General features: G+C 29.1%; 1 protein-coding gene, 1 long non-coding RNA gene and 1 pseudogene across 2 annotated transcripts; all 3 read right to left on the bottom strand.

Annotated features, from left to right (window-relative positions):
• Positions 1 to 2,000: 2,000 nt before the first annotated feature.
• On the bottom strand, positions 2,001 to 3,029 carry LOC149988410 (uncharacterized). The gene has a single exon (XM_090252782.1). It carries the CDS (start codon positions 3,027 to 3,029, stop codon positions 2,055 to 2,057), a length of 975 nt encoding a protein of 324 aa, XP_090108908.1. The 3' UTR covers positions 2,001 to 2,054.
• Positions 3,030 to 3,804: 775 nt separating this feature from the next.
• LOC141045714 (disease resistance protein Roq1-like) lies at positions 3,805 to 4,765 on the bottom strand (annotated as a pseudogene).
• Positions 4,766 to 7,029: 2,264 nt separating this feature from the next.
• Positions 7,030 to 9,244, bottom strand: LOC112285866 (uncharacterized). The gene is made up of 3 exons (XR_012218087.2): positions 8,988 to 9,244; positions 8,551 to 8,621; positions 7,030 to 8,028 (listed from the first exon to the last, which is right to left on the bottom strand). It is a non-coding gene; the product is annotated as an uncharacterized LOC112285866 (long non-coding RNA).
• Positions 9,245 to 17,629: the final 8,385 nt, after the last annotated feature.

A 17,629-nucleotide genomic window follows, 5' to 3' on the forward strand; every position in this document is an offset into this window, starting at 1 on the left:
AGGTTGAACACTTAGACAATAAATTAGCCATATATTACACATGTTAGTAGCTTATGGTACAAGCTAACTATATAATGCACATATAGAACACTTTCCTTATAAGTTAAGATACATGTGTTGTAAATTGAACACGTGTTGGAAGTCCTATAGAATGTCATTACTTAGCTCTTAATTAAATGATACATATGGAGGCAAGAATAAAGCTTTCTTTACTCTTGTCAACACCTATTTAGTTTCTAGTCTTATTTCAAGTCTTTTTAGTCTTCTTGGCTTTGGCATTAGTCATTCTAGTTTCAATACTATATTGATTTTAAGTGAATATTTAGTCATTTTAAGTGGCACAAAAGTATATTGAAGTTTCATTTGTTTGAAATTTATATCCTTGATATTAAGACTATTTTTTACTTCATGAAAACTTTGTAGTTTTTTTATTCCTTATTTCAATATTCTTTTAAAGTATAAGGTTTTATAACTTCCAAACTATCCTAAGGTTCCTATTAATAATGTGTCTTATTTCATCTACACTTTATATCTATCTTATTTCTAATTTTGGTACTCTTGAAAAGTACATTAAAGATTTCTTGATATGACTTCTTTAATCCTCTTTATTATCCAACTTCATAGCAATGTATGATGAATATACATATTTAGTTTAATAATTATTAAGATATTATAAATAAATTAAATTTGATAAAAATAAATAAATTTAATAATATCTTATATAAAAAATTAAAAACTTGTAGAATAAATTATCTATATTATTAAAATTATAGATAACAAAAATAGAAGATAGGTCAAATTAAAATTCAAAAACAAAAGGATAAAAAAAATCAAACACATCTATATATCTCTAAATATTTAGTTTAAAAATACCAATATAATCTCAACTTAAAAAAAATAAATTTTAAATCTTAAAGTTTTTATTGATTTTACAAACTAAACAAGTTAAATAATCTAAATATGTACTTATAATAATTTTATTGTCTTGGTTTCTTAGGTATATTCTAAATCTAATCTTCTTTGAATTACTATTTTTTTTGAACTAATGTATTTAATACATATCTTATCTTAATTTGATTTTACATTTCTTACTAACTTATAAATGTACTATTTTTTTAATTATTTATTTATTTTAATATTTTTTAAAAGTATATTTTTTAAAAATATATTGATTAAAAATGATACTAGGTTTGAACAACCTTTAATATTAAAGATAGTTAAAGATGTGAGGTTGTCCATTTCATTTAGCAATGATGCCAATCTTGAGCAACTTTTTGTATTTAAGGTAGTCTAAGATGTAAGATTGTCCAATTCATTTGATAATGATGTTAAGCTTGAGTATCCTTTTATTTTTAAAATAGTTAAAGTTGTGATATGCCTAATTCATTTAGCAATGATGTCAAGCTTGAGCACCAATTTATATCAAAGGTAGTCAAAGATGTGAGGTTGCTCAATTCATTTGGTAATGATGTCAAACTTGAATATCCCTCTATTTTCAAGGTAGTCAAAGATGTGAAGTTGCCCAATTCATTTGGCAATGATATAAATCTTGAGCAACTTTTCATATCTAAGGTAGTCAAAGATATGAGATTGCTCAATTCATTTGGCAATGATGTTAAGCTTGAACAATTACTTATATCAAAGGTAGTCAAAGATGTGAGGTTGTCCAATTCATTTGGCAATGATATCAATCTGGAGCAACTTTTTATATTTAAAGTAGTCAAAGATATGAGATTGACCAATTCATTTGGCAATGATGTTAAACTTAAGCACCTCTTTATTTTTAAGATAGTCAAAGATGCGAGGTTGTCTAATTCATTAGGTAATAATATTAACCTTGAGTAATCACTTATATCAAAGATAATCAAAGATATGAAGTTGCCTAATTCATTTGGCAATGATGTTAATCTTAAGCAATTTTTCATATTTAAGATAGTCAAAGATGTAAGGTTACCTAACTCATTTGGTAATGATGTCAATCTTGAGCAACTTTTCATATTTAAGATAGTCAAAGATATAAGGTTACCTAATTTATTTGGCAATGATGTCAATCTTCAGCAGCTTCTCATATTTAAGGTAGTCAAAGACGTGAGATTACCCAATTCATTTGGCAATGATGTCAATCTTGAGTAACTTTTCATGTTTAAGGTAGTCAAAGAGGTGAGATTGCCCAATTCATTTGGAAATGATGTTAAATTTGAATACCTATCTATTTTCAATGTAGTCAAGGATGTGAGGTTGCCCAATTCATTTGATAATGATGTCAAGCTTGAGCACCAACTTATATCAAAGACAGTCAAAGATGTAAAGTTGCCCACTTCATTTGATAACAATGTCAAGCTTGAGCACTCACTTATATTAAAAGTAGTCAAATATGTAAGGTTGTCTAATTCATTTGGCAATGATGTCAAGGTTATACACCTCTGTATATACAAGGTAGTCAAAGATATGAGGTTACCCAATTCATTTGGTAATGATGTCAAGCTTGAGCACCCATATATATCAAAGATTTTTAAAGATGTGAGGTTGCTTAGTTCATTTGGCAATGATGTCAAGCTTGAGCACTTGCTTATATTGAAGGTTTTTAAAGATGTGAGATTGTCCAATTTATTTGGCAATGATGTCAAGCTTGAACACCAACTTATATCAAAGGTTTTCAAAGATGTGAGGTTGCTTAATTCATTTGGCAATGATGTCAAGCCTGTACACCTATGTATATACAAGGTAGTCAAAGATGTGAGATTACCCAATTCATTTGGCAATGATGTCAAGCTTGAGCATCTACTTATATCAAAGATTTTTAAAGATGTGAGGTTGCCAAATTCATTTGGCAATGATGTCAAGCTTAAACATCCCTCTATACTCAAAGTAGTCAAACATGTGAGGTTGCCAAATTCATTTGGTAATGAGGTTAAACTTAAGCACCTTCCCATATTTAGGTTTTTTAAGGCAAAAAGACTTCTTATTGATATTGGTAATAAACTTAATTTTTTACAATATCTTAAACTAAATATCTTCAAAGAAATCATATACTCAATTTTATTTGGTAGCATAGTTAAGTTTAAGTATCCTTCTAAGTCAAGTTCTAATAATGTAGTAATTCTAAAGAATGAATTTGGAAATTTCTCTATAAAAGAAAAATTTCTTAGTTGTAAGACATTTAAATCATCAAATTTTTTCCAAACATCATTGTCATATAGAATTTCCAATGTTTTCTCTGTTAATTCTTCTTTTAAGTTATATTCTTTTGACTTGTCTAATAGAAAGTATTTTAAACTTAGAGAATGTTTTACCAACATAAAGAATATGTTTAGTATCCTTATTATAATTTTAGGAGTAAAATCACCAATATTACAACTTAAATATTGAAGTGATAGAAAAAAAGTACTCATTATTTGACTTATATTGTTGTTGTATATGTTGTTGCAAAACAATCCTTCTAACTATAAACCAATAAAATCAAATTAGAATTTCTACATAAATGATGTTCTTAATATAAATATAAATCTAAATACAATATAAGATTAATTTGTCTTATATAATAACTTTGCATCAACATACATCTCAAAAATATGATAAATATTGCATTATAAATATAACTAAATAGAAACTTTAATCTTAAAATATTAATTCTTTTTTATCATTATTAGTTTTTTTACATCCCATGTATGTAATAATTAAGTGAAATTATCTTATTTGATAATCCATGAAATTGATCTACATTCAAGTTCCACATTCTTGTATATTTATATTCTATTTTTTTTCTACAATGTGTCTATCCGTATCTCGTAGTTGATTATGTATTCTTATAATTCCATCTTTGTCTACTTTGATCAATGATTGGTAGATCAATGTGTCCAATATAAATTCTATATCTTATTCAAATATGTTTTTTTTTCACTTTTGGTCCATATTCGCAATGCTCTTTCTTTTGACATGCCTCGTGGATATACATCACTACAAAAGAAACAAAATATGTCCAAAAACATACTCTTCTCTTCAACTTTCATATTGTCAAAGCTTACCTTCAATATGTTCCAAATTTTGTAGTTACTACTCTTTTCATCTCCATCCAACTCTCTTCCCTTTTTCAACTTTTGTAAAGCTCGCTCCTAACACCTTAATCTCTTATTTTCTTTTAAAAATGCTCCCATAACTTTTAGACTCAATGGTAGGCCATTACAAGCTCTTACAATTTTTTTACCAATCTCAATAAGTTCATTAGGAAAATTTTCTTAGCCATAAGAATGAATGATAAATAACTTCATGCTTGTTTCTTCATCAAGTTCTTCAATATTTATTTTACGAACTTCTTCACCACTGTGCTTTATTACCTTTGAATCTTGAGTTGTTGCAACCAATGTACTACTATTGCTAGCAAATATGACATCCATAGGTACAACATCTTCAATTTGACTTTGATTCTTTACATTGTTAAAGACCAAGATGGTTTTGTTCTCCATCAAGAATGATTTCAATATTGCTTGAGCTTCTTTTATATCCTTTGGATTTGATTTGACCTTAAGTTGTTCTAAAATATTGCAAGAAGTTGTATAACAATCACCACCACTTTCAATGCATTCAACAAAACATGAGACATTATATATGTCTTTTAAACTAGTTAATATAGCTTTTGCTATTGTGGTCTTACCTATTCCATCCATTCCAACAAAATACAATGCCTTCACTTTATTTGTATATTGTTGTCTTATTTGTGATAAATATTGTGCTCTACCAAATATTTCTTCTTCATGTACATCAACCAGAAATTAGAAAATTCTCTCATAAATCAAAAATAAAACCAAAAAATTGTATATACTACATTTTAACCTAGTCTTACTTTCTTGACCTTACAGTAAGGCATTTATAGATCATTATGGCATTAAAGAATGCATACAAGTTTATGATACAATTAATTCAATACATACTCTCTATGGATTTTAGTATAAGTCTTACTAATAGTACTTCTTTATGTATTTGCTACAATTCTATATTTTGATAAAAAATTATTTTTTGATGCTCTAAAATATGGAGCATTTTCCACACTAATTCCAACTAAATACCTTTTTTTTTTTAGTAACTCCAATCTTTTACAAATATTTGCAAACTTTGGCCGATGCAAAAGATTCAACCTCCAACATTCTTGGATTAGCTCATTCAAGTCATCACAATTTGACGGTAACTTTGGTCTTTCACCTTTTTTAATTCTTTTTAATATCTTTTTTATCTCATGAACATCATCAAATGGGTCTTCTTTTGAAAGAATCTTAGAACATATCATTGCAAATGAATAAACATCAGCTTCAAAAAGACACATTGTCATTGTTTGAAATTTATTTTTTAATACCTTTGGAGCCATATATCCAAGACTACCATAAATATAATTATTCTCTCTAGCTTTTGGATTTCTTCCAACTTCAATCTTAGACACTTTAAAGTCAATCACTTTTACTATAGCATGTCGAACAATATTATTCATAATCTTTGACTTCACAATATTAACCAAAATATTCTCAAGCTTTAGACCTCGATGTGCAATGTGCATGTCATGTAAGTAACATATCCCTTTTGCAATTTGATGCATAATATCAATAAGAAAAATATATGATACATCATTTTCTTCTTTCAACATATTGCTCAAATTGTTTTGCATCAATTCCATTCCAATGTATAAATACTCCTTTTCATTTTCTCTTACAAAAAATTCTATACTTCCATTGGCACTTCTTTTCATTGCAAAATAATAGGTTATCAAGTTAGTATGGTTCAAACTTGCTAGAATGCTTACTTCTCTAATGAAAATTTTATCAAATATAACATCCATCTTTTTAGTGGCACACACAAGTCCCAACCACTTTAACTTATAAACTTTGCCATAACTTCCTTTACTTAAGTATTTTGTGATTTCATGACTTTGTATATTTGATAATAGTTTTAAATCACTCAACTCTTCACCTTCTATATAAAGTAAGTCTTCTAACCTTTGTAGTAAATGCTTTACTATTCCAAAGTATTCAAAATCTTCTTCTTCATTTGCATGGATCAACTTCTTCCATAGAAATTCAATATCTTCTTCTATTTCATCATGTGTTGCAACATTAAAAATTGCAAAGCTATTGTCTTTGACTTTGTTGGGATAATATTTCAAAACCACATCATTTGCTATATCACAACAACATTTTAAATCCAAAAGTAATTTTCTAAAAGACTCCTTGTTATTCAATTGGAAGATAGCTTCTTCACACCAATTTTCTTTTCCACAATTTTCTACTAAATAATAAGATTTATTTAATAAAAAAAAAAAACTCAGTCAAAAAAGGTCCAAACTCAGGTCTATCATTAATATAAGACATTAGCTGGTCAAATATCTTTGTAACATGTTCAATTTTCTTGCACAAATTAGCACATTGGTTTCTATTCAACAAGTGGCTTTTCTTTAATAAAACCTCAAATGCTCCAATATAGAATTCAGATCCTTTCCAAATATTTCCACAAATACCTTGCATATTTGATATTTTGTCATGTTTCATGATGCTTGATGATCTTGATATAACAAAACCATATAAATAACTCCAAATGAAGAATACATATTGCTTAAATAATTCCAAAAGATATTCCATAATGGATTAAAAAAATTTAAAAAAATCCAATTTCACCTTCTTAACACTTATAGAAAATTACATATTAGATTTAATTGCTATTTCAAGAATATATATCAAACACTCTTTTTTTTACATTGTCCCACAAACCATACAAACTTCCACCCTACAAATTGAATTTATAATTCTAAAACTAAACCATTAATATTGAATAATCTTAAAACCAACATTTAATTCTTTACATATTTAATATCTTTACTTCAATCTACAACTTTGATGTAAAAATTAACCATCTTATATCATAATTCAAAAAAATCAAATGGCTCCCACAAACCACCACAATGTCAAGAGATCGCAATTCCTACTTCCTTGATTACCTCAAATCACAATCAACCCCAACACCACCCACATGTGTCGACTAGGATTCAAAGTCTTTTAAAGAGATTTTTGATTGCTCACAAAAATAGCCATCAAAAGAATATCACTAAATATTCTCAATGTCTACTCAAACATAGAGAAGTTTGCACACTACTTTATGACTAGGAGCTTCTTATTCTAACTCTTTATTCTAGTGTGTTAGATCCTTCTAATGGGTGTAAGTATTTGTGTAAAGTTAATGAAATATCAAGCACTCTCCTAACCATCATCATAGGCTTATAAAACCAACTCTTAACCTAATTAAATGTTTGCTTAGTCCATTAACAATAAAATGAGAGAAACAAGCCAAAAATCCACACATAACTTCTACTATTGCCTAACAACAAACATTGATAGCTTTCTGGTGAAAATTGCCCAAGTGCCAAAGCAACACACTCAAATTCAGAACCTAAGTGCCCAATTAGTGGTGCATGTAAAATCCCCTCAACCTAGACATTACCCTGCAGTTAGGAACTAGGGAACCACTCCAATGCATCACCTTACTAAAATACAGACAAACTTTCACTTCAACTTCACCACAACCCCCTTCCGAGAGGTAGAGTAGACAAACTAATCCTCCTAGGCCTCTTTCGAATAAAAAGTTGAAAAACAGAAAAAACTAAAACAAAATTGAAATCAAAATATATCTTTCTTTTATAAAAACCTCGCACACCAAACGACCCACTCAATTCACTATCACCGAGGCGCTCACTTTCCGAACCAGATCAATCCAGTTCGCACAACACCCGCGAACAGAAAAAAGACAAAGGAAATGCTCCCCCAATCTGCAGACTCGTTTCGTGAGAAAACCGCCGCAAGGAGTTGCTGGTCGGCAGAAAGAGACATACCCCGATGCTCTTTTATTCGGCAAACACGCCCTGCATCACCAGTTGAGAGTGGCTAGTAGGCTTATGAGCCCAACTCAGAACCCAGTTGAATGTCGGCTTCGCCCGCTAACAACAAAATAACAATGGCCTGGAACTCATATGGCAAGACCTGTAAGAGATCAGATCTGCACGATGGAACACACAACCACAATTGATCAATAAATCACGGTCCGGTACATAGACATGGCAAGGAATTGAACACATAATGAAATGATAACACAAACCAGCATTCGGACCGTGATACAACCCATAATTCGGAACACAAAACTAGGCAATAAGACACCGTTAAGTTTAAAATGCTTGACATCTCGAAGATCTTAGCAGAGCCCTGCAATGTAAAGCCATGATTTTGTAGTGCTCAATTCACATGACCATTTCAAAAACTTCAAATGATACCAAACTCGGGAAAAAATAGAATATATGTCGAACTGCTGGTTTTCACTTCCTGGCTAATATGAGTTTGGTTTGACAAACAACAAAGCTTCATGTCATTCACCTAGTATACACAGCTTCAATGCCGAATATGGAATATTTCATCGAAATAATAGTACCAACAATACAAAATCGGGAGAAACCACAAAAGCATCCACAGTGAACACATGATTCACCAGTCTGCATACAGCACACACTGGGAAGACGAAACAAACCTGAACTCGTTTCAAGTGTTTGTTTCAACCCTCATTTACATTGATCACGAGACCCCTCTTCTGCTCCGCTACTACATTAGCAAATTGAAACAACAATAGATATGTCATTCAGAACCAATGAGATATGCACAAAAATGTATCACATACTGAGGTACTATCTCTCCCATCACGTACTCTTTACATTGAAGGTTCTAACATCGATCTCTACTCCAATTTCACACTCTCTTAGACAATCACGTATTGGCTTCTATCTATACAAAACCACACATCACTATAACCGCAGCGCATGCCTAGTACCACATTTTCCAGCATTAAGCGACAAGAAATCGAGAAGCCACAACCCAGTACATTTGACCACTAAACGTAGCCTAGCCAATACATCCTACAAAAGGACGAAAATCATGACAACAAACTAGAAAGAATTCAGTTCCACTCACCAACACACCAGAGTTAAACACCGCATCGACCATACCGACTAACCAAGTCTATGTAAGTATGAGCAGCAAGATCGAAATCACCGTCAAACCAGTCAAGCTCAGCGCGACGTCCCAAATTCCTCCAATCGCCCAGACCGACATGACATACAAACTGAGAAACGTTGTGATCCAGAAAAAACCAAAACTCGCGGAAGACAGCACCCCAATTTCCAAAAATCAGTCAGGAATTCGAGCAACATGCTTGAAATTGCGAAACGGCTGCGAACCCACAAATCCCAGAAAGCACGCGGGGTTAATCAACACAAAAACGAGTGAGATAGAATCGCAAGGCCGAGTCAGCGAGTGATCCAGAGAGCTTGCGTGAAAGGGCTGCAAAGACAAAGGTTCGTCGGAAAGCCACTGGTCGCGCGGTTGAGTAGCCGTCACCACGTGTCAATTTTATCGATTCTGTTGCGTAATGGATGCCGAGATCGGCCATAACGATTGCCGAGACCACAAATTACGGAACGAAAACAGTACAATAAAGACCTCTTCTCGTTGCGGAAAATTCCAGTTCCGCCAGAAGCTTCGCTTGGGATCTCATGACTTGGCTGGGGTTGATTTTTATTTACTGTTACCACGACAAAAAAGAAAAAAAAGAACAACAGAAGATTTCAAATATTAACAGACACTCATTGGTACTCTAAAAAAACCTTTTCTCTACTAAATAGAAAGATGACCATTATTTTACATACTGATGACAGTTGATGATTTCTAATTATGGGAAAATTATATTGACTTTTGGAAAAGGAGACAAATCAATAATATGTGGTAAATTAATCACAAATTTTGTGTATCTTTTGTACTATTCAGAAGAGTAGAACAAATGAATAATCAGAATTAATGTTATTCATGTATCAATTCATGCATTAATTCTCCATATTTAGTAATGGACTTTGTTGATTACATCAAAAATAAAGATATTAATGAAGTGAAGATAAAAATATTTTGTTTGACCAATAATATCACAAGTTTTAGAAAAATAATCATGATTTTGATTTATGATTTTAATTGATTCTGTCAATTAAAGGTTTGGCTAAGCATGCACTTGATATATAGGATAGGGAAGTTTTGTTTAAAAGTAAAGGTTTTAATTTAGAAAAGATTTTTAGACACTATTTTGACTTTACATATGTTTGTAGTTGATTGGTAGGTTAGAAATTTGGTCAACAAGCTAACCACGTGCCACATATGTTGGTAGCTTGTAGAACAAGCTAACTATATGGCATCCATATAGAAAACTTGCCTTGCAAGTTTAGATACATATCATACAAAATCAATACATTTTTGGATGTCCTATAAAACATTGCCACATAGATTTTAGGTAGATAGTATATATAGAGGCAAGAGTAAAGCCTTTTTCATTCTTGTTAGTTTTTTTTTGTTTCCAGTCTAGTTTCAAGAGTCTCCAGTTTCTTTATCTTTTGGAAATAGCTATTTTAGTTTTTTTTTTAATATATATACTTTTCTGTTTTTATTTTCTCATATTTCCTTGAGAGAGCCTCATTTGATTAATTACTTTCATTGAGTTCTTATCCTTGATAGATTAATAAGAGTACACTTATCACATCAAAGCTTTGTCTTTTCTTGATTAAGAGTGGATTATCTTTTTTTTAAAAATTAGACTTAAGCATATTAAGAATTATAAATTATCCTCTTCTAAATTGATATTTTTTTTAGCATTTTTTTTTCTTTATTTTCAAGACTTCTCTTTTATTTGTCTTAAACAATACTAGACATCTTTCATTCTTTAAGTATTATCATGGCATATCTTCTCAAAATAAAAAGTGCAATTACACAAATATAAGAGCAATTAATGGAGTTAATACTTGCGATGCATCAACTCAATTTACCCCCACAAGAAGCAAAAAAAATAGCAGAGAACTAAAATATAGAGATGATTGGAGCTACTTCAATATCTATACCAAATTAGATTCCTTCTCCTATGGTGGAACATCCTTCTAGTATTAGAAAACCAAGGATTGCATTGTCTAAGAAGTTTGATGGTACAAGATCTAAGTTTTAAAGATTTATCAATCAAGTATAATTTATTATTGAACTTCAATCCTAAAGCTATTCAATTCCAAGATCAAAAATTAGATTCATTGGTATATTTCTTTTAGATTTAACATTATTATAGTTTTCATCTTTTTTCGAACAATGAAATCTAATATTGGATAATTTAGAAGCTTTTTCAAACAAAGTTTTGATCCATGTATAAAGAATATGATACAATTTGTATTACAATAAAAAAAACATAGATATTCATATATTATCTTTAAAAAATGTTATTCATGAAATCCTTTCTATGAAAGTAACAATTAATGGTCACAGTAGCTTTGTAATATTTAATATCATTAATTCTTTTTGTAATTCAATCATTTTAGGTTTATCATGATTCAAAAATAGTTTGGATTTTTAATAGTCTTGAATTTTTTGAAAGTGTAAATAAGATTATAATTGATTAAATAAAAAGTGATAATTCTAGTACAATTAAACTTGTACTTGTAGGTGCAAGAGCTTTTTTGCATACAACAAAGAAAGGATTATCTTGTATCATTTATGTTGTACTTATTTTTAATAGAAAAAAGACTTCAAGTGGCATTCAAAGCCAATATCAAGATTTTCAAGACGTATTTGAGAAGAAGATTGCATATACTATATCAGAGTATTGTCCATATAACTGCTCAATTGACCTTCAAGAAAGAACTCAACTATTGTTTGGATCAATTTACAATTTATCACAAAATGAGTTAACTGAACTCAAAGAATAAATTAAAGAAAATTTGGCTAAGAAATTCAGATGCTATTTCAAATTTCCAACAAATGCTCTAATTTTATTTGTAAAAAAAAAAGATAGATCATTATGGAAGTGTGTCAATTATCAAGAGCTCAATAAAATCACCATCAAGAATAGGTACTTGCTATCTTTGATATATGAATTTCTTAATTAACTAAATTAAGCTAAGATCTATAAAAAAATAAATCTACAAAAAGCATACAATCTAGTATGCATTAAAAAATGAGATGAATAGAAGATTATATTTCAAATAAGATATGAATATTTTGAATATAATATCATACTTTTTAAACTTACAAATAGACTAACAAATTTCTAGCATTTAATAAATGATATTTTTTGAGATTTTTTATATGACTTTTTTGTTTGTTATCTAGATGACATCTTAATCTATTCTAAGAATACAGAAGAATATGAACTTCATATTCATTATATATTACAGAAATTAAAAGATGCAAGACTCTATGCCAAGGTAGAAAAGTGTGTATTCTACACTACTCAGCTCAAATTTTTAGGATACATCATTTCAAATGATGGATTTATCATGGATCTTAAAAAAAATTAAATTATTATTTATTAGCAAATAATAAAAAAAATAAGAAATATTCAGTGTTTTTTGAGATTTGCCAATTACTATTGAATCTTCATTAAGAACTTCTTTCAAGTTGCAGCTCCACTTATATGTTTGACTAGTAAAGAAAAACTTTAATAGAATCAAGAAGCAAAAATAATATTTGAAGCTTCAAAAATAATCTTTATTTTTGTACCAATCTTGTATTGCATTCACTTTCTTAAGTAATTTTTTTATGAAAATAGACACATCAAACTTTACTTTGGGTGTTGTATTACCACAATTGAGAATAAATAATAAGCTTCTTTTAATAGTTTTTTATTCAAGAAAATTTTTAGCAACCAAAATCAACTACGAGATTCATAAAAAAGAACTTCTTACAATTATGGATTCATTTCAAAGATGGTGCCATTATCTAGAAGGTAATTATAATTGAGTCATTATTTATACTGATCATAAGAATCTTGAATATTTTATATCAATACGTATTTTGAATCATTGCTGAGCATATTGGAGCATGTCTTTGTAAAGATTTGATTTTAAGATCACTTATCAACTTATAAAATAATGATTTTTATTAAATACCATTTTTAGATATTCTTATCTTATTTCAAAAGAATCAAACGTATCTTTTGATTAACAAAGAATAATTCTTTTGAAATCAAAGTACTTTTATTTTTAAGCAATAAAATCAACATTAACTGTTGATTCAATCTTTGTCAATCAAATTCAATAAAGTGTGTACTTTGATCTTTTTTTTCATGATATGAAGAATCCTTCTTTTAAGTTTTATAATACTTCTAAGTTTGAGTTCAAAAATAACTTATTCTACTTTGAAGGGTACTTATATATTCTTGAAAGAAATTCATGTTTACATATTCTTTAAGCATGTCATGACTTTCTAATAGTTGGGTATTTTGAATACAACAAGACTTTAGAACTTATAATTAGAGATTTTTGATGGTTTCAAATGTAAAAAACAATGAAAGACTTTGTCCAACCATGTGATGTTTGTTTAAGGTCAAAATCTCTTTCTCATCAATTCTATGGATTTCTTCAACTCTTATTTATTTTAGAACAACCATAGTCTTTTGTTTCTATGGATTTTATTAAAAATCTTTGAATCTCAAGTTCTTATGATTCTATATTCATAATAGTAGATCGTTTCACTAAGATAATATATTTTGTACCATGTACAAAAGCTATGACAAGTGAAGAAATAACCAAACCTTTCTTTGATAACATTTATCGCTATCATAGATTGCATAAGGATATTATATCAGATAAGGAAACTCAGTTTGTATTATGATTTTGGAAAACACTTTTTAAAATTCTAAAAGTAGACATTAAACTATCTTTAACTTTCTATCCTCAAATTAATGGACAAACAAAGTGTATAAATCAAATTTTGGAACAATATTTGAGGTGTACCATCAATTACCAACAAAATAATTAAACAACTCTTTTATTATTGGCAAAGTTTGCTTATAATAATATAGTATATTTTTCTACACAAAAAATATCTTTCTTTGCTAATTATGAATATCATCCACAACTTGATACTTTTGATTTTTTAAAAGTTAATAATTTTTTAATGGAAGATTTGACAAATCAATTATCTAAGATATATACAACAATAAAGGTGTGATTAAAAGAGGCTCAAGAATAAGAAAAGAATAATGCAAATGCTTATTGCAAGGAACAACCTCATTTTTACAATGTTGATAAGTTATGATTACTTCATAATAATATTAAAACTAATTGCGCATGTGGCAAGTTAGATTATCATAGACTTGGACTATTTTTTATTTACAAAGAAATCAATCAAGTTGCTTATTGATTACATCTATTGAAGTCTATGAAAATTCATTCTATATTTTACGTATTTTTTTTGGAGCCATATAAGAGAATAAATATCTGGAAAAGTAGACCAATACTACCACCTCCTATAATGGATAATAATCAAAAATTTGAAGTGAAAGAAGTCTAGGACTCAAGGTAGCACCAACATAGGTTAGAATATCTTATTTATTAGTGGAGATATAATATTAACAAATGCACATGAGAGCCAGCAAAAAATCTTACAAATGCAGCAGAGAAGGTCAAAGCTTTTCATCAATAATATCCATCAAAACTAAGATGAAAGATAGCAAACCTTTGATATAAAAGAAATATAATTTAAAAAAGATTATATTCTAACTTCTATCCTTGTTTGTAATTTTTAAATTATTGTGGCGTTAAAAAGATGGAAAATCAATAACTAGTGGATTCAATCAAGAGCCATCATTTGTCAACTTATTGGATAAGACATTATGATTATTATAATCTTCAAGATGATATAATAGAGATGAAGAACTTCAAAAATGACATGTTCTTTTTAAAATAGATGGCGAGATGTCACAGACATACACATATAAGCCATTAATTACATGTATAAATATGTAGAAGTAAGTAGAAGTAAGCAAAAGTAAGTTAATTTTATAATATCTTCTATGGAAGCTTCTTAGAAGCTTTATAGATGTTGCTTTGACTTTATAGGTATCTTTAATTGACTTTTTGGATTAGAAATGTGGTCAAAAAATTAGCCATATGCCACTCATGTTGTTAGCTTAAAGATCAACCTAACTATGTAATCCACACATAGAAAAACTTACCTTGTAAGTTAAGGTATGTGTCCTACAAAGTCAACATATTGGAGGTCCTATAGAATATTATCACATAGCCACTAGTTAGATAATATATATAGAGACAAGAGAAAAGCCCTTTTTACTCTTGTCAATTCTTTTCTTGCTTCTAGTCTAATTTTAAGAATTTTAAGATTCCTTGTCTTTTGGCAATAAGCCATTTCAGTTTCTTTTTAATATACGTACTTCTTTATTTCTATTTTGTTTCTCTTTCTTTGATACTGATTTCATTGGTTTATGTATCATCTTTTAGTTCATGTCGTTAACAAATTGATAAGAATACACTTACAATATCAGAGCTTTATCTTGTCTTAATTAAGAGTGGATTATCTCTTTTTTATGATAACACATAAGTATATTAAAGTTGCGGATTACCTTCTTCTAAATTAATATTGTTCTTAGTATTTTTTTGTCTTCAAATTCTTTTTTTTACTTTTTCTTGAGTGGTATTAGATATTTTTTTTGAATATTATTATGGTAGAGCTCATTGAAATGAAGAGTGCAATGATACAAATACAAGAGTAATTGAAGAAATTGATGCTTGCGATGCATCAACTTAATTTACTACCACAAGGATCAATAAGAATGGTAGGAAGTAAGGATATAGAGATGATTAGAACTACTTCAACATTTGTACCAAATCATGTCCCTCCATCCATGGTGGAACAACTTTTAAGTGTTAGAGAACCAAGAGTTACTTTTCTTGAGAAGTTTGATGGTACAAGATCCAAATTTGGAGGATTTATCAATCAAGTATAACTTGTGATTGAACTTCAATTTCAAAGCTATCCAACTCTAGGATCACAAGTTAGATTCATTGATATACTTCTTTGAAGTTCAGCACTATCATGGTTTTCGTCTTTTTTTGAATGATAAGATTTAATATTAGATAATTTGGAGGCATTTTTGGCGAAATTCTAATCCATGTATGGAAAACATGATACAACTCATATTGCAACCAACAAGATCTGTATTTTGCAATAAAGCAATCGATTTGTAATATTATATATTTCACAATTTTGATAACTTGTAACTGATATCAAATAGGATGATGCTGCACTTATTAGCCAATTTTTCTATAGATTACAATATGAAGTAAAGAAATTGATGCTCAACTTATTGGAACCTCAAACATTGAGTCAAACAATTAATTTTGCTGTGAAATGTGACAAATGAATTTCTAAATTTTGATGTGAGAGTTGCACAAATGGATGTCAACGTTACTATAATTTGATGGCAACATCAACATCTCCTCAACCCATACATTCAAAAATAGAAGATATGTAAATTGATGTAGTATATTTAAACATCTTACCAAGCAAGAAAAGACTTGTCGCCGTCAATAAGGATTATACTTATATTATGAGAATTTAAATACACTGCTCAATATTATCCAAAAAAGTGAAAAAATTAAAAAATGAGGAGTACATCCATCAAAGAAGACAATGTGTCGAAAAACGAGTTTGTCCAGTTATAATAGGAACTATGTGACTAAAATCTTATACAATTTTTAATGAGGGTTCTATCTTCTCCTTATTATCCTCTCCTTGTTTTATAATAGATGTGTGTTTAGGACCTAATAATTATAAGGCCTCCACCTTGGTAGATTCAGGAGCCTCAACTTATTTTTTAGAAATAGAATTTATTAGAAGTTATAAAATACTGTTAGTACAAAAAACCAAACTTGTTCATGTAGAAGTTATAGATAGTCGTCCATTGTCTTCTGAAGATGTTACTCATGAAAGACTTCCTATAGATGTAGTAATAAATAGTCATAGTAGTTGCGTAATCTTTAATATAATTAGATCTTCTAATTCAATAATTTTAGGTTTATCATGATTAAAAAAGTACAACCCTTACATAGATTAGATTTCTTGTACCCTTGACTTCTCTAAAAGCATAATTAAGAGTGAAATTAATCAAATAAAAAGTCATAACTCTAGTACAATTAAACCTATATTTGTAGGTGTAAGAGCTTTCTTGCATGCTACAAAAGAAGGATCACCTTGTGTCATTTACACCACACTTGTTTCTAATGATGTAAAGACTTCAAGTTGTATTTTTAGTCAATATCAAGAATTTTAAGATTTATTTGAGAAGAAGAATGTGAATACTCTTCCAAAACATTGTTCCTATGACTGCTCAATTGATCTTCTAGAAGGAGCACAATTGCCATTTGGACCAATCTATAGTTTATCACAAAATGAATTGATTGAACTCAAGGAATATATTAAAGATAATCTAGTCAAGAATTTTATACGCTATTTCAAATCACCAGTAGGAGCTCTAATCTTATTTGTGAAGAAGAAAGATGGATCATTACAGATATGTGTTGATTATTGAGGAGTCAATAAGATCATCATCGATAATAGGTACCCTCTACTTTTGATATCTGGACTTTTTGATCAACTGAATCAAGTTAAGATCTATACAAAAATAGATTTATAGAGAACATATAATCTAATATATATTAAAAAAAGAGATGAATACAAAACTATATTTTGACCTAAATATGGGCATTTTGAATACAGTATCATACCTTTTGAAC

Source organism: Physcomitrium patens, chromosome 8 (genome assembly GCF_059467195.1).
Source record: "Physcomitrium patens ecotype Gransden chromosome 8, ASM5946719v1, whole genome shotgun sequence".
NCBI lineage: Eukaryota > Viridiplantae > Streptophyta > Bryopsida > Funariales > Funariaceae > Physcomitrium > Physcomitrium patens.